The 24,460-nt window shown below is 50.4% G+C and overlaps 2 protein-coding genes across 3 annotated transcripts in view; both read right to left on the bottom strand.

Annotated features, from left to right (window-relative positions):
* Nucleotides 1–14,964, bottom strand: part of BCL2L11 (BCL2 like 11) — a 46,210-nt gene extending 31,246 nt beyond the window's left edge. The window contains 3 exon segments of the mRNA XM_005891584.2: nt 14,585–14,674; nt 14,843–14,871; nt 14,873–14,964. Coding sequence (XP_005891646.2) covers nt 14,585–14,674; nt 14,843–14,871; nt 14,873–14,964 — 211 coding nt within the window.
* A 4,277-nt stretch (nt 14,965–19,241) lies between these two features.
* ACOXL (acyl-CoA oxidase like) overlaps nt 19,242–24,460 on the bottom strand; it is a 329,296-nt gene continuing 324,077 nt past the window's right edge. For both annotated transcript variants that reach the window (XM_070380058.1, XM_070380060.1), the window contains exon 19: nt 19,242–21,067. In XM_070380058.1, the coding sequence (XP_070236159.1) occupies nt 20,867–21,067 (201 nt within the window). In that variant the 3' untranslated portion in view covers nt 19,242–20,866. The remainder of the gene's footprint in view (nt 21,068–24,460) is intronic.

Here is a 24,460-nt window from a genome sequence, read left to right as displayed (position 1 = left end):
TCTACCAAGAGCACCACAATTCTATTCAGCCAATGACTACTGCTAACGTTAGAACAGTGAGCAAAATACCCCTTATTTTGAAAAAAAACTGCAATAACTTCTAACTGCAGGAAAAAGCAGTTCAAGCCTGTCTTAAGTGTCCAAATCTTTCTTTCTCCAACCACACGTCTTGAGCTACAGTCAAGCTTCTGCCTAACCCAATAGGCCATCCCTCTCAGGTGTCCCTGACACAGACCTGGTCCCAACAGAGCCAGTGCAGCGGGGGTGTCCAGATGTTTCTCCATGGTCCAAATATCTGCCAAGGTTCTTCTCAGGGTGATGTGCAGGTTCATGGGCAGGTCAAGGGTGATTTGGACCTCCCTTGCCCTCCCAGGCCACTTCCTAGAAAAGACTTTCTTTCCTATTTTGCTTGTTTGTTCTGGGGCCTGGCAGGGTTAGAATTACAGCTCATTTCCAGATGAACTGACTTCCCTGTGGGTTTCCTAAAGTCCTGAAATGACAGCTCCTTTCCACGGAAAGGAGGAAGGAATGTTTCATTCTGTCATGCTCAGGGACCTGCTGGAGCCTCGACAGTCACTGAGCAAGGAAAACAGTGACCAAGTCCCTGCCAGCTGCTCCCTGCCCAGGAGCTCATACAAAAAAGCCCTCAGCTCTCGGGAGGTGAGAACTTCTGTCTCCGTCTGATGGATGAGGAAATCGAAGCTCTAAGAAACATACAGATCTGCCCAGGTTACTCGTGGGGCTGAGAACAGCCGGGTACCGCTCAGACCCCACTCCAGACCCGTGTGCAACCGAGACAGGAAGGCAGTACAACCCACAGGTGCCCAATCAACGCCAACCCTGCCAGCTGGAGCTCTTACACAATGACTCAGGTGGCACCAGAGGTAAAGAATCCACTTGCCAATGCAGGAGACCTAGGTTTGATCCCTGGGTTGGGAAGATCCCCTGGTGAAGGGCATGGCAATCCACTCGAGTATTCTTGCCTGGAGAATCCCATGGACAGAGGAGCCTGGGGTGGGCTAGAGTCCATGGGGTCGCATGGAGTCGGACATGATTGAAGCAACCGAGCACGCACACACTCACTTTGCTAAAATAAAAGGGAGACCCCCAAAGAGAACATTAGGAGGCTAACGTCCACCTGGAGTACTTGTGGTGATGGGCCAAGCTTCATCTCCCCTGGATGAAATCTTTACCAACATAAGGGGTATGGCTGTTAATACTAAGTCATACAAGTTAATGCTGAATTACACATGCCATAGTGACAAACTGCTAGTCAAAATGCCGAAAGATTTAAAAAAAAAAAGGCTTTTAATTTAAAATTAAAAAAAATCTTTTTAAGATTTTTTTTTGATGTGAGCCATTTAAAAAGTCTTTAATGAATCTGTTATATTACTACTTCTGTTTTATGCTGTGTTTTTTTTGCCCTGAGGCATGTGGGATCTTATCAAACCCACACCCTACCCTTCCCCCACCCCACATTGGAAGGCAAAGTCTTAATTACTGGGTTGCCAGGGAAACCCCTCCTCAAATTTTAAATATATACATTATGCATTAATTATATTTTCAATACTAGTCATGATAATTTTCCAAATACCAAAAAAGAAAAAAAAAAAGTAAGGTTAAGACCACCTGTGAGTTGAATACAAAAATTTTCACTATTAACATTTTGATGTATTTTTCTTCTTTTTGTTATGCTTGTAAATTGCTTGAACACAAAATCACGTGCTATGGGGTACATGTTCATGTCACCCATAAAATTCATCTCCAGTGTGATGTACATGGAGGTGCGGCCTGTACGGGGTCATCAGGTCATGAGGGTGGCGTCTTCGTGAGTGCATCAGTGCCCTTAAAAGGGGTCAAGGAGTTAGCTTCCTGTCTTCCCACCTTGTAACACAGGAGCCACCTACGAGCCTGGAACAGGGTCATCAGAGCCCGACCATGCCAACACCTGGATCTCAGACTTCCAGCTTCCACAACTTCGAGACAAATGTTTATTACCAAAGCCACCCAATCTATGGTGTTTTTGTTACAGCAGCACAAACTGACAACACTAGGGTGTCACCAAGAACTCTGTAACTTTGTAAAGCTTAACATTACGCCAGGAGCATTTTCCACGTGATTATTCTTGTTAACATCTTTATGAAGACAGCTTCACAACCACAGCCAGGGATGTGAAGTAACATAGAGGTTTTCCTATACCATCAGCACTGCCAATAGTTTTCCGGTTGGTGTAAAAAGTGCCGTGATGAACCCTCTGCACACACGTTTCTGCCAGCATTTCCTGTGAAAGGAAGGGCTGTCAGGCCCTCTTCTGTGCCCACTGAGCAGGGTCTGCAGGCAGGTGGGTGACACAGGACTCACAGCCCAGTGCCCGACACAGCACAGCACAGGTCTCTAAGGACAGACATTTGCTTTGTGTCCACAAGAACTCCACGGACCAGGAAAGCAGCCTAAGGTCACGTGCCCTGGCCCGGGTCCTGGCTCTGACCGAGCAGAACGACCAGAGGACAGTGACAGGAGGGTGAAGGCGGCTGGGAGTGTATCTCAGGAGGAGTATGTCGAGGCTGAGGCTGACCCAACAAAGGAAAAACAAACACCGCTGGACTCTGGTATGGGCAGTGGGGGTCCATGGGGAGTCCTGACTCCCCATAACAGGCGGGGCAACCACAGACCAGGAGTGTGTGGACACTCAGGCACCGGACAAGTGCTCTGAATCACTGGTTTGAAAAGTAGGTCAGGAAACACTGTGTCAGATGGTCTAGCATTCAACTGGCAATTATGTGCATCTGTAGATCTAGAAATCTAACACTGCCAAGGTCCTAAATATTAACTAAGACAAATCAACGGATGATTGATCTTCTTCCTGCTTTACAGTAGAGTCCAATCGTTCCAAGAACTACAGGACTTACCATTTTCCCTAATGAGAAGTCCCTCTGCAGCACATGCTGCCAAACCTGAGTTACCCGTGACTTTTCAGGCAGTGCGTACGAGGGGCTGCTGTGTACCCACCGAGGGCATGCTACCACAGGGGCTACAAGACTGAACACTGCAGTCAGTGTCTGAAAAACACGTCAGGGATTACTGTTCAATCTCTTCCGACACGAAAAGCCTGTTATCCCATATAGAGTAAAAAGAAAGGGCGAAAGACACGATTTCTCAAACGTAGTCATACTGGGTTGGCCAAAAAATTAGTTTGGGTTTTTCCATTAAGATGTTACGGAAAAAACCTGAGTGAACTTTTTGGCCAACCCAATACTTTGCAACCAGAGCCAGTCAACATCAATTGTGAGCACTTGCTGAAAAGAAAATAAAGATTTTTAGTTCCATGAAGGTGGGGTCGCCCTGTTCTCCGAGGTCCTCCTTTTTCACAACTAAAAACCCTGGATTTTAACAAGCAAGTACAGGGTCTTCCCTGGCGGCTCAGTAGTAAAGAATCTACCTGCCGATGCAGGAGACTGCAGCTTGACCCCTGGTCTGGGAAGAGGCCACATGCTGCACAGCGACTAAGCCCACGCGCCACAACTAACGCGCCTGTGCTCAGAGCCCGGGCGTCAGTCACAACCACCGAAGCCCTCTCACCCTAGAGCCTGTTCTCTGCAATTAGAAAAGCCAAAGCAACAAGCAACCCACACACTGCAACCAAGAGCAGCCGCCACTCGCTGCAAGTAGAGCAAGGGCCTGTGCAGCAGCGAAGACGCATCACAGCCAAAAAGAAACACACAAATAAAATTAATAAAATAAATAAAACAAGCACAGAGGGCTGAGAGGGACATGAGAGTGGCTCCTGGGGACCATGGGGTTTGAGGAATGACACGGGGGTGACTCTCCTGGATCCTCAGATTACCCTCCATACCCCCAGCCACAGCACCGCAGATACCTGCAATGCAATCTCCAACAGGCGGAGAGAAAACACAGCAAGGAGAGCCTGTCCGCTTTAGCCTGAGGACGGGGGATGGGGCTCCCCCAGAGGAAAGTCTCTTAGCTATGCCCACCCTACTGTAGCTGAGCGCTGCATGCCACCCACCCCCCACCCAGCAGGAGTGCTGCATGCTCTGCAACCAACCAGGTGGTGCAGCAGGTTAGGTGGGGAGCTGGCCTCCCAGGTTCTGCCCAGTGGAAACAGAAGATGCTACGGTCCCACCCTGGGGGCCTCATGGAGAGCTGACCCCGCTGTTGTTTAGTCGCTAAGTCGTGTCCCACCCTTTGTGACCCCGTGGACTGTAGCCCGTCAGGCTACTCTGTCCTCCACCGTCTCCTAGAGTTCGCTGACCCGTCACCCTGACTAAGCAGCATGGAAGCAGTAACAGGCTGGGTGAGTCGCCACTGCACATGTGCGCGTGAGCACACACACACACACACGCATGCATGTTATCAGTGGGCCCAGCCCCCACCTCCACCTAACGCTGATGAGCAATGAGACAAAACAAGTCAGAGTTGAGTCACCCTTACCTGTGCCAGGGGGAGGGCTAGCGGGAAGCTGAACCTGCCCAGCCCCTGGCGGCAGTAAGACTGAAGGAGGCAGCGGGAAATCCCAGCCTTAAGAGTCAGCAGGACCCGGTGGGTCTCCAGGCCTCCACAGCCACCCAGCATGAAGGGGGAACCAGGATGGGAGGCAGGGCTGGCGTTCGCCCCCCTGCAGCCCCCACACTGGTGTCAACAGGGAGCAGAGAGGAGCTGAGCCTCGGCCCCCCTCCTGCAGAAACAGGCCTGCCAGTCAGCCCTCCACCCCTTCCCCTCCTTGAATCGCAGGGCCGGGGGAGCATCCACCCCCAGGGGGGCTCTGTGAAGCCGCAGTCAGCACCCTGCTGCTCTGGGAACTGGGAAGGGATCCGAACGTCCACTCCCCGAGCCCCGGCAGGAGCAGGCAAAACCTTAGAGCTGAAACATAATTTAGAGTAAGAAACCACTGGACAGGACCAACAGCAAGAGTGGAAGTGACAGACGAGAGAACTGGCTGACACGAAGCTGATCAACAGAACTTCATCAGAGGAGAGAGGGTACGTGATGAAAAATGAACAGCATCTCAGGGACCTGTGAGACCCCAACACAACACTAGTTCTCTCCTACAGGAGTCCCTAAAGAGGCAGGAAGGGACTGGGAAAACATCCAAAAACGTTAATGGCTAAAAATTCCCAAACTTGGCAGAAAACATCGAATCACAGATTTAAGAAGCTGAGTGAATCTCAAAAGAGATAAAAAATCCAAGCCACATTACATTTCTAGAAGCTAAACACAAGGAAAACCCCCAGAAGTAGCCAGACAGAAACGACACAACACTTATAGGAAAACAGCTCGAGTGACAAAGGATTTCTCACCTACAAGTGAGAAATGACAGGAGAAATGTCAGGAGGAAATGACATGTTTTTCAAGCACGAAAAAAAAAACAAAAAACCAACAGCCATCAACCACAAATTCTATATCCAGTGAAGATATCCTCTGGGGTGGAGGGGAAATAGATTCTCAGATGAAAGAGAACTAATGATTGTTGCTAGCAGGCCTGTCATTGAAGAATGATAAAAGTAAGTCCTCTAAATAGGAAGGAAATGATAACAGTCTTGGGACTTCAGAAAGGAAAGAACATTAGGAAGGGAAAAAAAATGGAGGTACATATAATAAAGTAGCCAACTTTTCAGGAGTTTCTTAAGTTATATTTGATGGTCAAAGCAAAAATAATAGTAATAATAGTGTCATCTGGCATAGTACTCAGTGTACATGGAAGAATATTTTAAGACATTTAAAAATCAGGGCAGAGACTTCCCTGGTGGTCCAGTGGTCATCAATCTGCTTTCCAATGCAGGGGACATGGGTTTGATCCCTAGTCAGGGAACTAAGATCTCATATGCTGTGGGGCAATTAAGCCCACATACCTCTACTATGGACCCCATGTGATCTGGAGCTTGTGTATCACAACTAGAGAAGCCTGTGCACCTCAACAAAAAGTTCCACATGCTGCAACTAAAACCCAGAAACAAATGGAAAAAATTTAAAGAAATAATAGAATAAAAAAAAAAACAGGGCAGGATAAAGGGACCTAAAAGGAAGAAGTAAGGTACCTATGCTGAGCTCAAGTCATAAAACAGCGGTATCACTGAGAGTGGCGGATGATAATAAGTTACAAGTTACACATGGACAGTGTAACCCCAGAGCAAACATAATGGCTTCCCCAATGGCTCAGCGGTTAAGAAGCACCTGCAATGCAGGAGACTGGGGTTTGATTTCTGGGTCAGGAAGATCCCCTGGAGGAGGAAATAGCAATTGACTCCAGTGTTCTTGCCTAAAAAATCCCATGGACAGAGGAGCCTGGTGGGGCTACAGTCCATGGGTCACAAAGAGTCAGACACGACTTAAGCGACTGAGCACAGAGCAATATGTGTAAAAAGACTACAAAAAAAAACCAAGATGGAATTGTAAAAAGTGTTCAAATAATTCTTAGTAAGATTGAAAAAAAGAAACACAAAACACGAACAGAGGAAACAGAGACAGTAAGCTGGCAGACTTAAGCTCTAACAGCAGCAGCGACCTTAAACGCAAATGGTCCCAGCACACAGCTGAGAAGACAGACTGATGTGGTAGAGAAATATAGTATCAGCTAAAGACACACTGCATACAAAAAAACCTCACTGCAAATACAAACACTGCTAATATCTTTTACAAGAAGCAGGGGTGGCTATATTAGTATCTGATAAAGTAGACGTCACAGCAACGATAAAAGGAGCACTCTAACAGGAAGACATAATTCAAAATATGCACACTCCTAAGAGTGCCTTGCAGCGTATGGAAGAAAGTCTGACAGATACGAGAGGAGAAATAGACAGATCCACCGCTACAGCTGGGGACTTCAACACTGTGCTCTGAGGAGCTGACAGAACAACTGGACGGAAACTCGGAAAGGATACAGAGGAACCAACAGCACAAGCAGCTGGTAAGACCGAATGGACAAACGCATGACGACGAGCCATCCAACAGCAGCAGGAGACAGATGCCCCGACCCACAAGCACTCGTGGGCGTTCCCCAAACAGACCACATCTTGACCCATAAAACAAACCCCAACAAATTTAAAAGAACCGAACTCATTCAGAGTACGTTCTCTGACCATATTGGAATCATACAAGAAAATATCAGAAAGACAAGACAATCTTCAGGCACTTGGGAAATGAAACAACACATGTCTAAACCGTCTAGGCTCAGAGGGTCAAGGGAAACAACACAGAAGTCAATGAAAATGAAAACAATATATCAAAACATGTGGCATGCAGTTAAAGCAGGGAAGAAGAGAAATTTATGACACTAAACTTTTGTAGCAGAAAAGAGGAAAGGGACTGCTACCCGAAGTTCCTACCCTCAAGAAATGAGAAAAAACAAAACACACAAAGTACACAGCAGAATGACAAAACAACAGAGTTGAAGACAGGAAAATAATAGAGAAAAGTAAATGAAACAAAAGGCTGGTTTAAAAAAAAACAAAACAGACAAACTCTAGAAAGACTGATAAAGATTAAAAAATAAGAAAATACAAGTATTTGGATGCACGATCTGTTGTGATAGCCCATTTCACTCCGGATATTGGTAACTGATAGTTTTCTGTAAGTTATAACCAGGACTGAGACTAAAACAATTTTGGAAAACTGCACACTCTGGCAAACTGTTTGGCAGTTTCCTAAAAAAAACTAAACTACCATCTGACCCAGCGATTGCGTTTCTGGACATCTACCCCAGAGAAATGATGAAGACTCACGTTCACACAAAAACCTGTACAGAAACAGTTCTGTTGTCTTGGCGAATGGCCATCTCACAGGAGGGCAGACAGACAAACAGACGTGAAAAACATTCAGTATCACGAGCACTGCAATGAGCTGTCAGCATGCACGTGTCAGGCAGTGGCCAGTCTGACAGCAAGGCAGTGACTTAAAAATGAAGGCGGGTGCCCGTGGCCTTCAACTGAAAGCTGCCCAAAGACATACCAGAGGGCAAAGTGCGATGTCCAGCGAGAGCTGGCAAATGCCCCCAAGTTCCAGCTATGCCAGGTCCCTGCCAGAACCCTGCCAACAACCCAATGCCCTTCCCACAGGCCAACAGGGAGGGGGAGGCACATGCGATACCCACAGCATCCTGGATGGGCCTCGACGGCTTCACGCTGAGTGAAAAGAGCCAAGTGCAGAAAGCCACTGACGGTGTGACTCTATTTTGACAGCATACTTAAAAGGACAGAAGTACAGACATGCCACGCAGATTCATGGCTGTTGGGGGTTAGGGAGCAGGAGGAAGGTGGCTGTGACCATAAAAATGTGCAAGAGAAACCAAGGGATGGAATTCTTCTGGATCCTGACCGCCCTGGGGGTCACACAAACCTACACATCTGATAAAATGGCAGGGAACAGGCTCCCATGCACACAAACGGAGTCCACGAGAAACTGCTGAAATTTACATAAGGCAGTGGGGTTCTAAAACGTCGCATGCTGGCCATGACGCTGCGACTGTGTGAGCTCCTCAGCCGTGTCCCACTCTTTGCGACCCCATGGACTGTAGCCCGCCAGACTCCTCTGTCCATGGAATTGCCCAGGCAAGAATGCTGGAGTGGGTTGCTATTTCCTTCTCCAGGGGATCTTCCCAACCAAAGGATCAAACCCACGTCTCCTGCACTGCAGGCAGATTCTTTCCTGTCTGAGCCACCAGGAAGTCAGCGTGCTATTTAAACAAGACGCTGCCACTGTGGTGAACCGGGTATAGGACACCCAGGCCCTCTGTTACTTCTTACAACTGCACATCCGTCTATTTTACCTCAAAGATTTTGGTTTTTTTTTTTTTTTTTAATAGATGTAACTTTGAAATGTCTAGAAAGCTGTAACTTACTGAAGTTGTTAGGAACCAGTGAAGAAGCTGTTCCCTCTCTGTCTTCACTTTCTGCCCCGACACAGGACATAGTAATACAAACCACCTGTTTCTCTTGTGTCCAAACGAGAGACCTTGGGGTTTGGAGGCCAGAACCAAGTCTTCAGCAAAGACGACTATCATCAGGATTTGTGGGCAGACTTACGGTGCCCAAGAAATCAAATCACTCCACCTTCCACCTTCTCAAAACCTGCATGTACCACAGAGTTTAAAGAGGTGAAACAAAACTGATATTTACATTTGCCTGGAGAGTAGATCGTACAAAGCTCATTTGATGTTTAAGATGCTTACAAGATTACGGTGATTACTTTCACTCATCTAAGTCAACAGAAGTAACCAAAGGGATAAGTTCCATGGAAATGAGGTGCTTTGAGAGGAAGAGTCAGGCCTGGCTGCTGAAGCACCAAGCTGGGTCCAGCTCCCTCATCTGCAAGGCCAACCCATCCCAACCCATTCTGTTAGGGCAGAATGCTAGCCACAGACCTAATCTGACTTTTTTCTCGTAGTCCCACTTAAAGAAGTAAAAAGAAACTGGTAAGATTAATATCAAAAAATACTTAATGCCCAACAAACATATGCAAAGATGCTCAACGTGACTAACCGTTAGGGAGCTGCGAATCTAAACCACAAGGAGTTATCACCGGACTCCTGCTAAAATGGTTATTGTCAAAAAAAGGTAACAAATGCTGGCTGAGGATGTAGAGGAAAGGAATACTGATGGTGGGAATGTAAATCAGTGCAGCCGCTATGGAAAACAGTATGGAGGTTCCTTAAAAACTAAAAATAGGTCTACTGTAGGAGCCAGCCATCCCACTTCTGGGTACGTATCTGAAAGAATGGAAAGTAAGATCTCAAAGAGAAATACGCACATCCATGTTCACAGCAGTATTATTCACAACAGCAAAGAGATGAAAGCAACCCAATGTTCACCAACAAGTGAATGGATAAAGAAATGTGGTTTATACATACAATGGAGTCTGATTCAGCCTTAAAAAGGAAGGAAATCTGCTTCATGGATTACAATGTGGATGACTCCTCAGGACATTATGCTAAATGAGATAAGCCAGTCAGAAAAAGTCAAGTACCGTGTAACTCCACTCACATGAGGTACCTAATTAGGGTCATCAGAAGTCACACAGAAGGTAGAATGGTGGCTGCCAAGAGCTGGGTGGGAGAGGGAAACGGGGAGGTGCTTTCAGTTCAGGCGCTCAGTCGTGTCCGACTCTTTGCGACCCCATGAATCGCAGCTCGCCAGGCCTCCCTGTCCTTCACCAACTCCCGGAGTTCACTCAGACTCACGCCCATCAAGTCAGTGATGCCATCCAGCCATCTCATCCTCTGTCGTCCCCTTCTCCTCCTGCCCCCAATCCCTCCCAGCATCAGAGTCTTTTCCAATGAGTCAACTCTTCGCATGAGGTGGCCAAAGTACTGGAGTTTCAGCTTTAGCATCATTCCTTCCAAAGAAATCCCAGGGCTGATCTCCTTCGGAATGGACTGGTTGGATCTCCTTGCAGTCCAGGGACTCTCAAGAGTCTTCTCCACAGTTCAACACCACACTTCAAAAGCATCAATTCTTCAGCACTCAGCCTTCTTCACAGTCCAACTCTCACATCCATACATGACCACAGGAAAAACCATAGCCTTGACTAGACTGACCTTTGTTGGCAAAGTAATGTCTCTGCTTTTCAATGTGCTGTCTGGGTTGGTCATAACTCTCCTTCCCAGGAGTGAGCGTCTTTAACGGCTACCAAGTTTCAGTTGTGCATGACGAGAAAGCTCTAAGAACTGGCCACACAGCAATGTGAAGACATGCAACATGACTACAGAATATCCTCAGAAACAGTGAAGACAGTACATTTTGTGTTTATTAAGATAAAAAATATATAATTTAACCCATATATTTAACCCATATATTCAAAATATCTCAGCAAACAATTCATACAAAAAAGACTGAGGCATTTTACTTTCTTTCTCAGATGCTAAACCTACAAACCCCAGCACGCGCGGACACTGACTGACCTCTCAGCCTGCACTAGTCCCAGGGCAACGGCTCGATGCTCCCGGGCGGCTTCCCCACTGGGCCCGTGCTCCCGCCACCATACCCATCACTCCTACACAACACACGTGACAGCTGGATCTAAATAACAAAACCTATTTTTTAACAAGGGTGGGCAAGGTCATCTTCCTGCAAAGACTTTTTGGGAAACCTTATTTGTCCCTGGTCAGCTCTATGGAAATGCAAAGCTTGAATGACTCTGAACATCCTCTAAGCACCTCCTCCTCCTCTCCAGATCTCATCAGGACCTTCAGGATGTCATGTCCCCACTCTGAGAGCTCATAGTTTAAAAGAGGAGCCAGTTACCAGCTATAATCATCACAGGCACAAGATGCTGAGGGATGGACTTGAAGAACAACTCAATTAACTCCCACCAGTGGATTCTAATGTGCCAGGAATAAGCATAACATTTACCAAAAAAAGTATGGGAGCTGTTAATAACTAGCATTCACCTATACTCAACCTTTCTGAGCTCTGATTTGCAACTGCTTCGACTTCATCTACAAAGCATGAACTTGTACACAATTTAGTGCACATCTGAATAAAACATATCCATGGCATAAGCACACTCTCCAGAAAAGGCACTCTGCAAATCAACACCTCTTTTGGTGATTCTGATGAGAATACACAGCTCACTAATTTAAGACAGCATTTGCCAAGTCAATCCTCCCAGGGGGTAAAGAGAATAAAATTTGGTAAAACTGAAAAAACTGTCTCTCTTACAAATAGTTTTTGAACATATCTTCAGAAAAATTGAGGACGAAGACAACAATGGAAAGACATTTATAGCTCAAACATCTGTTGTATACCCTAGACAAGACTTTACTTTCTCAGGACAAAACCGCAACATACACCCTCTCCACCCCAAGTCACCCAGCAGAAAGCTGTGCTGTGGCCAAAGGAAGCCCTAAGGAAGGCCCTCTTTCTAACCTCCCATTTGTGCTACCGCTGGTTGAAGTCGGTCATAATGACCTCTTTGTGAAAAATGTACTTTGCGACAAATTATCAAAAGCTTCATTGAACATCTTAATGGGTATGGCTGAGCAAGGAGTACTACTCATGGCCATGCTGAGAACACAAGTTGATCAACTCATCATGTTGAAGTGGTCCCCAGGCACTGAAGTATTCTAAGAATAGCCAGGAGAAAAAGTTACAGACTACGAAAGATGCAAGTTTTATTCCTTAACACACTCACATCTTAATCCCCTCCCCCCATCAGTAATTCACTCCAATCCCAATAAATCTCCCAAGAACTTAATACTGAAATGATGCATTAACTTCAGACAAACTCCTCCAAACTTATCATTTAATCCTATGCATTAACCTCTAAGTTATCACACCAACCTACGGGAATGCAGTTAATACTATAAAATTACACCTCAGGATCCATTATTCTATACTTCACAGGTAAAAACCATAACTTCGCTTAATAATTTAGATTATGATCTCGCTAAAGCTCTACATCTGTCATCTCAAGTAACGGTGCTTACCTTATAATTAGCTTACTAAACATCACCAGAAAAAGCACTCATGTCCATCTCTACTTAAACAAAAACACAAAACTACCACACCCACTATTCCTGGTTGAAGGAGGAATATTCCAGGCAATGAGAAACTATTTCTATGCACTAAGTTACCTGCAGAAACTGATACAAAGGTCTGCAGGGGGAAACTATAATAGCTTCTGAAGGATCCTTCAGAAAAAAAAAAAAGCATGGGGTTTTTAAACATCCACAAGCTTTCCTGGTGGCTCAGATGGGAAAGGATCTGCCTACAATGCAGGAAACCTGGGTTCTATCCTGGGTTGGGAAGATCCCCTAGAGAAGGGAAAGGCTCTCACTCCAGTATTCTTGCCTGGAGAACTCCATAGAAAGAGGAGCCTGGCAGGGCTACAGTCCATGGGGTCACCAAGAGTCAGACACGACTGAGCAACTAACACTTTTCACATTTTCGTTTAAACATGTACTGTAAAAGCCCATTCACTCATTTAGTAACTCAGTGTGTACCTATAAATGCTCCTACAGTCAAGAGCATTTTCAAGGGCAGAAAAACAGATGCAAACACCAAGACCTAAGGCTGAAATGAACTTGGGAATAGCAATAACTACAGTAATAGTAAAACTTCCAGTTCCTTTCAAAAGGAAGGGGTCCTAATAAAGCAACTCTCAGCATTTGGCAGGAGATGAGCAGCCAACATGTACAGCTGCCGGTGTTTCTGTCATGTGTCTGTCACTTCCCAGGTGTGTCCAACTTCTGGGTTCTTTCTAATTTTGCAACATGGGGCCAGACCTGCACGGCTTATCCTACTGAAGATTTTATAGACAGACCTCTGTGGTATTTGCAAAACTAGGATTTGTCACTGCGGTCCAGCAGTCACATGTCTACCCTGATTTCATTTTAATTAGCTTTTGACATGGTGTCACCTATGTTTTAAACAGAACCTATGCTGGATTTCTTAATCCTTAATGCTGCCAACTTACTTATATCTCAATACAGGAGAGCTAATCTGGATAAATGATAAGTGAGATTCCGGTGAATCCTAATCAAGATAAGAACCTTTTCCACTACTGAAGAACAGTGATTTGAACCAACCCGCTGATTAGGGTGGCTAGAACTGCATATACTCAGTCACACGCTGGAAGCTGAACTGGTCAAATCAAGCCCACAGATGTTTTTATGTGGCTTGTACTGTGCTTTCAAAATTCTAAATGTGTTACACTGTTTAATAATCAGATTACAGACATCAAGCTCTGCATTCTCAGACTATCTGGCCTGGAGGAAAAACTCCACGGGATCTTCCTCACCCAGGTATCAAACCTGGATCTCCTGCACTGCAGGCAGATTCTTGACCATCTGAGCCACCAGGGAAGCCCCTTCACACAGGAAAACCTACCAGCTAGAGGCCACACAGCCTCACAGCTACACTTGGGGACACCCATATGGACAAGGGCAAATGCTCAAGCTGGCGCGTGCTCCTTCCCTCTGTCAGGGCCCTTACCAAAGGGACTGCCCGACTTTTCTGGGCATCATGCTTGCCACTCCTCCTTCAGACTCTAGAACTGCCTTTAACCCCTGAAATAAAATTCCACAATCTAATCCTGTTAGTACTATGTCCAAACCCCTAACTCCTAGAAAACAAAAGAAGTCTAAAGAGAAATCTAAGTAGAAAACAAACTATTTTCATGGTTCTATGGTGGGAAGGCAGATATGAACTAGTTCATCTTTATAAAAATATCATTTTTTAAATGATTAACTTCTCTCATCTCTTTCTCCAGTTCTGGTTAGGTTATCACGCTATCTGCCATAACTGATTGTGGAGTCCCTTTCAAACGGCATGTCATTAATGAGTACATCTTAACGGTGAGGACAGCATGCAGCAGTTAAGACACTTTACGAAGGCACCGTGGGGTATGATACATACTGCCCAACAGGCTGTTGCATGGACAACTCACTGCTGCCACGAAACTTAGCAACACGCTTTTTAAAATGTTGGTTGGATGTTTTACTTGACATGTGCTCCATTCCCAACAGAACATGAACAAATCAGTAAAAGGAGTCTAAACAGGGGGCTGCTCTAAATGCTCCACACTGATACTTAAGCACCCACGCATGCACAGTCGCCTCCCCGGTATTGCTTACCCATTGCACTGAGATAATGGTTGAAGGCCTGGCAAGGAGGGCTTGGGGTCTGTGTGGATTTGTCACAACTCATGGGTGCCGGGCTCCTGTCTGTGTCAAAAGAGAAATACCCACTGGAGGATCGAGACAGCAAGGAGGATCTTCTCACGAAGATGAAGAGCGGGGATCTGGTAGCGAAAGGGCCAGGGCTGGCCGGTGGGGCCAGCGGGCCCTGTGGGCTGCCTTGGGGGCAGCGGTCCCCTTCTCCTTCAGGATTACCTTGCCGCTCTGTCTGTAAAGAGGTGGGGCCCCGGTCTGAGCTGAGGAGGCCTCTCGGCAGGCTGCAATTGTCCACCTTCTCTGTCACACTCAGAACTTACATCGGAAGGTTGCTTTGCCATTTGGTCTTTTTTTCTGCAAGGAAAATTAAAACTAGGGTTATCTTAAGCAAAGGAACAACTACAACGAATACCTAAATGGGCAAGCTTTCACCTCTTCATGACAAATTCTTAGAATTAACACCCAATACTTCAACATTGTTAAAGTCATTACTAATAGAGAAGTTCTCCATAAGATCTTCCAAAATAATAGAAATAACCTTAAAAATAAAGGTATTATTTTTTGGGGGGGTGAAGTGGGGAGAGAGACTAAACTTCCTGCCACCAAACAAAACAGCAACAATGTCAATTACTCCTGGAACCGGTGCTGTAACACACACACACACACACACGTTTTAGAAGAGGCTGCTTGTTTGAGATCTACTGACAAGTGTTCTTTGCCCAGGGCCCACTAGAATAAGTCAGAAACTCCCCGCGGGCTCTGATTTCCCCGGATCAGATACAACACTGGAGCCCAGGAGCGGGCGCAGATGCAGCGATTGCAGGCGGCTGGCCGCGTTCCCCACTCCGGCCCCATTGTTCTGCCGAAAGTGCTGAGGACAGCAAGTCTGGGGAAGGTTTGGCAAGGGCCGTCAGTCGTAGTAAGTGCGTCACAATAGAGTTTGTAACTCAGCGCGGCTCGGCTCGGCCCCGGCTCTCCGCCCGCCCGCAGTCCCTCCCGCTCCTGGTCCGCGCGCCCCTCCTCCCGCGGTGAGGGGCGGGCGGGGGCGCGGGCAGCTCGCCACACCGAACCCGACAGAACTTCTCCGAGGTACACCCGCGCTGTTGAGTGCACACCTCCGAATGGGAGCAAGGTCCCCCAAGCCGGCTCCTGGCGACCCCAGCCAAATCCACAAGTAACTCCGCACGCTGAGCGGCATCAGGGCGCGCGGCTCCCGCACCTCCAAAACCCTCCCTTCCTAAGGCAATCAGGCCGAAATTTATGTCCGCCCCTTCCCTTCCGAGTCGCGTCCGAGCCCGGGCCCGCGGCGCCCAGCCCGCGCCTTTCGCCGACCTGGAACCCCCCGACAGTCCACACGAAGGCGGCGCGGGAAACAAAGCCCGAGACTCGCGCTCTGAGCTCCCCGGGCAGCGCAGAGCCTGCAAATCGCCGTCCGCCCGCCGCCGCCGCCGCGCTCCGCCGGGCAGCCGAGGGCTCCGCGCGCCTCGCCTGTGGCCCGCGCTGCCCCGGCCGCAGCAGCCGGGAACATCCTCCGCCTCCTCCCGCTCCTCCCCTCGCGCACTGCGCCCGCCGCCGCCGGCACCGCCGACCTCCCCGCGCCGCCGGCGCCGGGTGCCCGCGCTCCCAATTGGCCCTCGCGCGGTCGCTCGGAGCCGCAGCCAATCGGTGGCGGCGGCGGGGGCGGCGCCTGCCCAATAGGCCGCCGAAGGCGAGGCGATTGTTGACAAACTGGCCTCCGAACGCGGCTCGGGCCCTGACTGCGGCGGGAGCGGCGGCGGAGGTTTCCGGGGCTTCTGGGCCCGGGGCTGCCCAGCCAACCCTGCCCCGCCCCTCCGTCAGTCCTGGCGCCGCGCCCGCCTCTGCAGCTCCCGCCGCCCCCAAGAGCCGGTCACCTGGAGACAAAACAGGACCCGCAGGGCCGGCCCCAGACTCCAGCCCCGGCCGCCGACCCCAGTCCAGGCCCGCTGGGGTGGGCACCCTAAAGGCCACCCTCTCCCCAGCCGAAGCCCCCATCCTCCCCCGACTTCCTCCCTCTTTCTCCCCATGCGCCACGGGACACGCACCAAATGGCCACCGACGCGCACAACCGCGACCACCGCCGATGGGGGCATCGCCGGGGTCCAGCGGGCATTCCACTACCTGCGCCAACCCCGAGTAACAGGCCCCCGAGGGCACGGTACAGCCAGCCAGCCAGCCAGCACTGCGAGTGGATCGAGCGGCGCTTGAGCACACCCGAATCGCTAAGAGGGTCGGGACCCACGGACCGGGCCGGTTCTACAGCCACCGGCTCGTCCACCGCGTGCCCCCGGCGGTCGGAGGAGGCCCTCTTGTCTTTTGCTGTTTGTGGATCTTGCGTCTGGCATCGTCCGCAGAGCGCCCGCAGACGGAGCAGTGTCCCCAGACACGTCCCAGAGAGAGAACGAACGCAGCAGCAGCCCCAAACTTCGGCCTGAATGAGTAAAAAGAAAAGCCGAGTCCCGTCAGTTTAATCACCGTCGCTGTTCCATAAATCCTTCACAACGGGCCTGCGCCCCGCAAAAAAGCCGAGATGCGAGACCGGATGGCATCTCGCGGCCGCTACTCAGGGCCCGTCGGACCTGGCGGGCGGGTGAGATTTTACGGGCGGGCGCTCAGCCTGGTCCCGCGCGGCTGCCCCCAGGTCCCCAGCCAGCGCGTAGCGCACGCGCTGCCTCCCCCAGTCGGCCAGGAGAGGCTTCACCATCCCGGTGCGCCGCATCCCCGCCCGAGCCGTTAAGTGCTCGCAGCCTCAGTGCGGACGACCCCTCCCCTGCCTGCCGCACGAACTTGACCCGCACGGGTGACCGCCTCCCACCGGACAACACGCGGGACGAGGACGCGCGCCTCTAACCGCACGTGCGCGGGAAGCGGGCTGGAGGTGGCGCCGACCTGGGTCCCGCGCCAATCTTCCATCCGTACCCGGCCTGCTCCCCGGGACTCGAAAGTATTTACCTTGCGTTTCTCAGTTCGTGAATTAGGGTCAGACATTGGGGGGACGAGGGCCACGGGAACGGCACCGAGGCGGTGGCACCGGCTGCGGCTGCGGCGGCGGCGGCGAGAGCGAGGCGAACCCAAGCAGTCTGAAACGGTGCTGGCCGCAGGGGGCAGGGCGCGCAGGGCGGTTGCGAGAATCCGAGGACAGCGGCGGCGACGGCGAAGTAGGACAGAGCGCTCCTGCAAGACCGAGACCTGGCGGCTGCGCGGAGCGAAGTGAAACCTGCGCGCCTCTGCTGCCCAGCTCAGGCTGGCGGCCCCAGGTCCGGGCCCAATCACCGTGGGCTCCGCCCCCGCTAAGTCCCGCCCGGCGCGCGGGCTGGCAAGCCCCGCCTCCGCGGCGCTGAGGCCGCCAGCGCGTGCAGGCTCGGACAGGTAAAGGAGGGGGCGTCCCCGCCAACTTCCCCGCTGCGCGCGCCGCCGGCCCTGCCCCTGCCGGGCGTGTTTACCCCAGAGACTTGGGCTACGGACTGCTCTGCGCACCCCCATCCCCCATCCCAAAGTGCACTCTCTCCTCCCCACACCCCCCGCAATTCACTGGTGGCCAAGGCGTGCGAGTGGAACAGAGGGGGCGCTCCGGGCACACATTGAGCCAGCACCGGCCTCTGCCGCCCGCGGAAAGCCTCAAGAGGCGCCCCTGAGCCTTGGCTCTGCCTCGGGAGTTTCCCTTCTGAGCCGTCCTGGGGCAGGCGCCGAGACTGGGTGGGTCCTCGGGAACGCGCAGGTCTAAGGGTGAGAGGGGTGTCCCTTTAGTTCTCCCTTCCAGATGAGGGGCTCCGCGCTGGACCCCCATCTGCCGACTGCTCATCTTCCTCTCTCTCGCCTAAGGCGGTACTCTTAGGCGGCCTCTCTAAAGCCACCCCAAGCTGTATCCAGCTTTTCTCCCGCGCCAAATCTCCCCTGGTAAGAGGTAAAGCCTGTAATGGGGAGATGAGAAAAGGACCCAGGGCGATCCCCGGATGCGTTTTTCCGCAGCCCCGCTGCGAGACTGGGAGTGAACGCTGAGCAGGTGAAATAGGGAAATGAAAAAATCTTTTAAAATCCTTTTAAGAAAAAAGGACTGGGAAGAATCGTGGCCTCCAGATGGGAGATAGGATGGTGCCTCCACTTGGTTGGGTCCTCGAGAATTGTTGGGCTCTCAGAGAACCGTCCAGGAATGGTCCCCTGGCGTGTTAAGGTCAGAGAAGGCAGCGCCGAGGGCCTCGGAGGGTTCGTAGAGAGCAGCAGGGAGAGCGCAATATACCCCCACCCCTCCTCCCTGCGGGTCCCCGTCCGCTTATCCTTAGAGTCCGAAGCCCCACTCCACTCCTTCCCCGAAGCCCCACTCCACTCCTTCCCCGGAAGACCAAAGTCTGTGAACGCCGTGGTCCGCACGCCTACGGCCCTTTCAATACGCATCCTGCATCCCTACCTCTGCCCTTCCCTGGGCTCCCCTAGTTTTGAGACTCCCGCAGCCGGAGTAGTGGAGAGCAAATCGGTTAGGAGATGGAACATCCTGCCGCGGGAGAAATGAGGCTAGACGGATTACAGACTCAATTTAGAGGCCTCCCTAACCCGAACCCCAGAAGAGTGCCTCGGTGCAGAGAAGCAAATCAGCGAGGAATGATCCCGCCGTCTGGCCACCTTGGTCAGTTTTTATGTTTTATAAGCAAATGCGGAACATTAACAGCAGAGCCCAAGGTTTGTTTTCTCAGCGCAACCTCCCGCGAGTCCTGAGCGAGGTGAAGGAGGCCGAGGGGCTGGAGGACGCGCGCCGGGCTCCACCCCGGGATTTCGCTGCAGGAGGGAAAGGACGCGCGCGGGTGTCTGCAGCTTGGAACTGCCATCAGTGGCTACAGGTGGCGGCCGCAGGCAAACTCTGCGCCTTAACCTCCTATCGCGGCACTCGGGGGGAAAAGAGACCAACCTTCCGTGCCCTCGAGGAGCCCCAAACCCGCCGCGCGCCCGAGTGCTCCGCGCTCTCCGTGGGGTTGGACGATGAAGACAGGGACCGGAAAAGAACCACACAGAAGAACCCCTGATGGTTGTTTTTTGCTTCTGTGCAGCTCCGCCGCCCCCGCGTCGTCTGCTCTGGTGACCCTGTGAACACTTAAAAAAAAAAAAAAAAAGGAGTCGGAGAAAGCAGCCGGCTACATGCTCTTATTTGGGCCACAAGCAGGCGGTCAGCTTGGAGGTGGCAGTTCGCGCAACCCAGACTGTGCTGAGGAGCTTCGACCAAGCGCCTGGCGTCGGGTGACGGCGTACCCTTCACGCCCTCTCCCGCAGAGCCGCAGCCTAGGGGAGGGCGGGTAGGTGCGAGGTCTTGGCTCCCGTCCTAGATGTTGCTCTTGCGGACAGAAGCAGAGCGGCGTGCCCTTCTGCCTCCGCGAGATGTGGAGAGGGAAAACGGAGGGCATAGACTGAAAGCAAGAGTGAAGTCGGGCGACATCTATGGCCCTCGCTGGAACCACAGGCGTGTCTCTCCAAGTCCCGAAACCAACTTAACTGCAGTGGATCGCCTCGCTCACCTCCCGGTGCTCTGCAAGCTGCGGGAACCTTCCGGACGCTTAATTTCATTACGAAACTGTATCTCTGTCTGTGCTCTTCTCAAGAACACATTACACTTTAATTTGGTGAAAATGTTTCCTAGCTTCGTCTGGCGGTCGGTCCGGAAGCTGCCAGCCTGGAGGGACACGCCCGGGTTCATGCTTTGCCCAGAGCAAGACTCCAGGTTCACACTCCCCTCTCCTTGCTCGTGTGTTTCCTCGCAGGTCCCCCCCCCTCCACCCCACCCCGGGGTTGGGGGCTGGGAAAGCGTCACTTGCTGAATTGAACCTTTGCCTACGGGTGTTTCATTTTTAGACGTTTATTTTTCATCCAGCACCACAGTCTTCCCAAATCACTGGGAACCTGAATCACCACTAGCAGCGGGAGACTTTGGATGGCAACCGGATCTGGAGCGCGCCCAAATTAAAGCCCACTCGGTGTAGTGCCCTAGGCGGCAGAGGGCACGGCCCGGCGAGTCGGGGTTACTTGGGGAGGATAAAAGGCCGCGTTCCGGATCGGAAATGGGGCTGCCGCCTCCCAACAGCCAAGTGGCCTGGCCAGCCTCAGCGGGAACCCCATTCCATGACCGAAATCCCTGGGGGCCGCGGAGCAGCGCGTGCCAGCCGGCCTCGGGCCCCAGCTTCAGGCGTCTGAGAAGCATTCTGGCAGCTGCGGGCGGGCCACCACCCTGGCCGCCCCACCCGCTTACAACTTGGCTCCCAGCTTGGGTCGCGGAGACCGCGCTCTTTCCCCGGCCAGGGAATGCTGTGGTGCTGGGTACAAAACCCAGGCGGCGTTCGGATTGGCGAATCCAGCGATCGGCGCGTGGAGGGAGGCGTGTGAGATGTTAAAGGCAGAGATCACCCTTAGGGCATCATCCTTCACTGAGTTGCACAAATGGAGCAACTGCAAAAGACAACACAGGCGAACGGGTCAGATGCTGGCTCACTCCGCATAGCGCTTTGGTGCCAGCCGCTTCACGCCCACCCGCAAGCACCGGCACACCAGCGGTCGCTGACACTAGTTTCCCTTCCGATTTCCTGGGCCCCATGAGGGTAAGAGGCTGTTGGTCACCGTCACAAGCCTTCTTCATCTTAGGAATTCCTAGCTCTTGACACTTAGTCTGGCAGAAACAAGCTTATTCCGCGAAGGTGTGGGTGTGGGCTACAAATTAGCGGGGGGTGGGTGGGGGCGGAGACCAACACCTGGAAAATCCCCCTTTCCAGCCTCCACTCCCCTTCCCCCATCTCTCCTCCGTTTCTTTCCCTTTCCCTCCACTCTACCTCTGGAGTGACTGGGGTGCCACCCTCTGGCACACAGAGGCAACTGAAGAGCAAGAGCATCAGAAAAAGGTGAACCAGTGGAGACTTCCCGCTATTCCACAATGACCAGCACTTCCCACCCCTGGCTGGCAGACACCGCAGTTCCTGAAACATCTGCACAGGGGGGCTGGGGGACCAAGGCCATGCACTGGTACCTTTGTGCACCTCCCACCCCCGCTGCTGTGCAGGAAATATACCTGCGCAGGAAATATAACACAAAGGAACCCCACTGACACCCTTGTGTCCTGACAAAAGTTGGAAGGCACAGATAAGCTTTTCCTGCAGAAGAGAAAGGGAAATGCAGGCCAGTGATTTTGAAGGAGCTGCACTGAGTGTATTTTTATTTCATTTCCCATGGTTTAGGTGCCAGGAAAAAAAAAAAAAAAGCTCTTAAACATAATAGATTGTTTTCCTAAACCTTGACAAGGGCAGGGCAGAAGAACTCCTTTCCTTTCCCACTTACTAGCTACACAATTTCCTCCTCCATTTTTCAAGTTTTCAGCCAGCCATAAATTTCTTTCGCTCACTAAATTACAGTTAGCCCCCAGGTTTTTATGGTTTATTTTTATGGTTTTTAAAACATCACTTACACCAACCCCACCTTTGCCCTCATGGTGGCGGTCATCGCTGAGTTACACTAATGCTGTTAAGACAACAGTTCTTTGCAACAGTTCAAAATGCCACTTTAGGTGTTCAGAGACAATGAGAGTGGGCTCCCCAAGGAGGGATGGGGAGTAGGTGGGGAAAGAACATCAATTTTAATAGTCTAACAATCCATCTTCCCTTAAAATTTGCTCTATTACATCAGTATTTTCTAATGAAAACCTTCATTCTTTACACACTGTGGTTAAGCATCATCAAATCAGTACTGAAAAGACTTTGATCACATTCACAAGGTGCACTATGATGAACTTTCACTGACCAAGATTTCAAAGTTTGTAATTAATACTCTTGACAAATCCCTGACTAATCTGTCAACTCTGTATCTACCCACACAGTTCAAAACCATGAGATGGTGTACAAGTCCCTAAAGCTTCCACACATTGTAGTATCATTACTGGAGACAAATTTTCCTTTTGGTTAGCATTATGAAACTCAACCAATTCTGTAGTATATTCTACAATTCTACAAGGGAAAATTCAATTATTCAATTATTCAAATGAGTATTGCATGGAAGAGAATATGGGTTTGGTTTGTCTGTTGCCGATCACAGAATAAGGATCCAGAGGTAGAAATTATAAGAGGCAGATTTCTTTTCTTTCTTTCTTTTTTGGATAGGTGTGGGTATGTGTATGCTTAGTCATGTCCAATTCTTTGCAACCCCATGGACTATAGTCCACCAGGCTTCTCTGTCCATGGGATTCTCCAAGCAAGAATACTGGAGTAGGTTGCCATTTCCTTCTCTAGGGGATCTTCCAGACCCAGGGATGGAACCTGTATTTCCTGCATTACAGGCGAATTCTTAATACTAGCACCACTAAGGAAGCCAAGAAGTGGATTTATTTAGAGAGAAATGCACTCCACAGAGTGTGGGCCATCTCAGAAGGCTAGAGGACTGGGAAATAGGGTGTGGTTAGTTTTTACGGACTAGGTAATTTCATAGGCTAATAAGTGGAAGGGTTATTCCAACTATTACAGGGGAAGGGGGTAGGGATTTCTAGGAATTGGTCTCCCACCCACTTTTTGGTCTTTGATGGTTGGCCTCAGAAGTGTCATGGTGCAGGTGGGTGTGTCATTTAGCTTGTTGATGTATTTCAAAGAACCCGTACTGACACTTCCCCGATGGCTTAGTGGGTTCTCAATGCAAGAGACACAGGAGACACAGGTTTGATCTCTAGGTTGGGAAGATCCCCTTGAGGAGGAAATAGCAACCCACTCCAGTATTCTTGCCTGAAAAATCCCATGGACAGAGGAGCCTGGCAAGCTACAGTCCATTGAGTCACATAGAATCAGATATGACTTAGCGCCTGAGCACGAACGCAAAATAGCCCTCCTCCTTTCTTTCTCCATTTGTCACAGACTGCAACACAAACCCAAAATGACAAGGGTCCAGATGGAAGGATGAAGCAGCATTCCTGTTTGACTCTGATCCCAGGTAGCCTCCTACCTCTGGGAGGGATGGTAATGATAATGATCATTCTTCCACTTACAAAGTGTGTACTGTAGTCCCCAGCTGTGTTGGGGACATTCTGTGCTCTAGAGTAGAGGTGCATACTGCAGAGACAGGCTCCAACATTGTGGCGCTACGGTGTGGTTTTAGACACTTTTTACAAATACAATTCTTCATATAACGTAAGCAGTAGCTAATATAGCATTGATTAGTACACAGTTACAGCATTTTCTTGGGCTTTCCTGATGGCTCAGTGGTAAATCAGCCCAAGATGCAGGAGACATTGGTTCCATCCCTGGTTTGGGAAGATACCCTGGAGAAGGATATGGCAACCCACTCCAATATTCTTGTCTCGGGAATCCCATGAACAGAGGAGGTTGGCAGGCTATAATCCATGGGGTCACAAAAGAGTCAGACACAATTTAGCAACTAAACAACAGTAACAGCAGCATTTTCTTATTACTGCTGCTGCTGCTGCTAAGTCGCTTCAGTTGTGTCTGACTCTGTGCGACCCCCTAGACGGCAGCCCACCAGGCTCCCCCATCCCTGGGATTCTCCAGGCAAGAACACTGGAGTGGGTTGCCATTTCCTTCTGCAATGCATGAAAGTGAAAAGTGAAAGTGAAATCGCTCAGTCGTCTCCAACTCTTAGCAACCCCATGGACTGCAGCCCACCAGGCTCCTCCATCCATGGTATTTTCCAGGCAAGAGTACTGGAGTGGGGTGCCATTGCCTTCTCCAATACTTCTATAAGTATAAAATGATACATATTGTAACCTCTTTTCCCCCACTCTGTCCTGCCAGTGAGCCAATGGTGCTGGACAGAGTACCTCGAGTCCATTCATCTCTTTGTAAAGAGTATTCACCA

Source organism: Bos mutus, chromosome 11, assembly GCF_027580195.1.
Source record: "Bos mutus isolate GX-2022 chromosome 11, NWIPB_WYAK_1.1, whole genome shotgun sequence".
NCBI classification, from domain to species: domain Eukaryota; kingdom Metazoa; phylum Chordata; class Mammalia; order Artiodactyla; family Bovidae; genus Bos; species Bos mutus.
The sequence above is the reverse complement of the archived record's forward strand: the minus strand, read 5'-3'. Positions and strand labels throughout refer to the sequence as shown.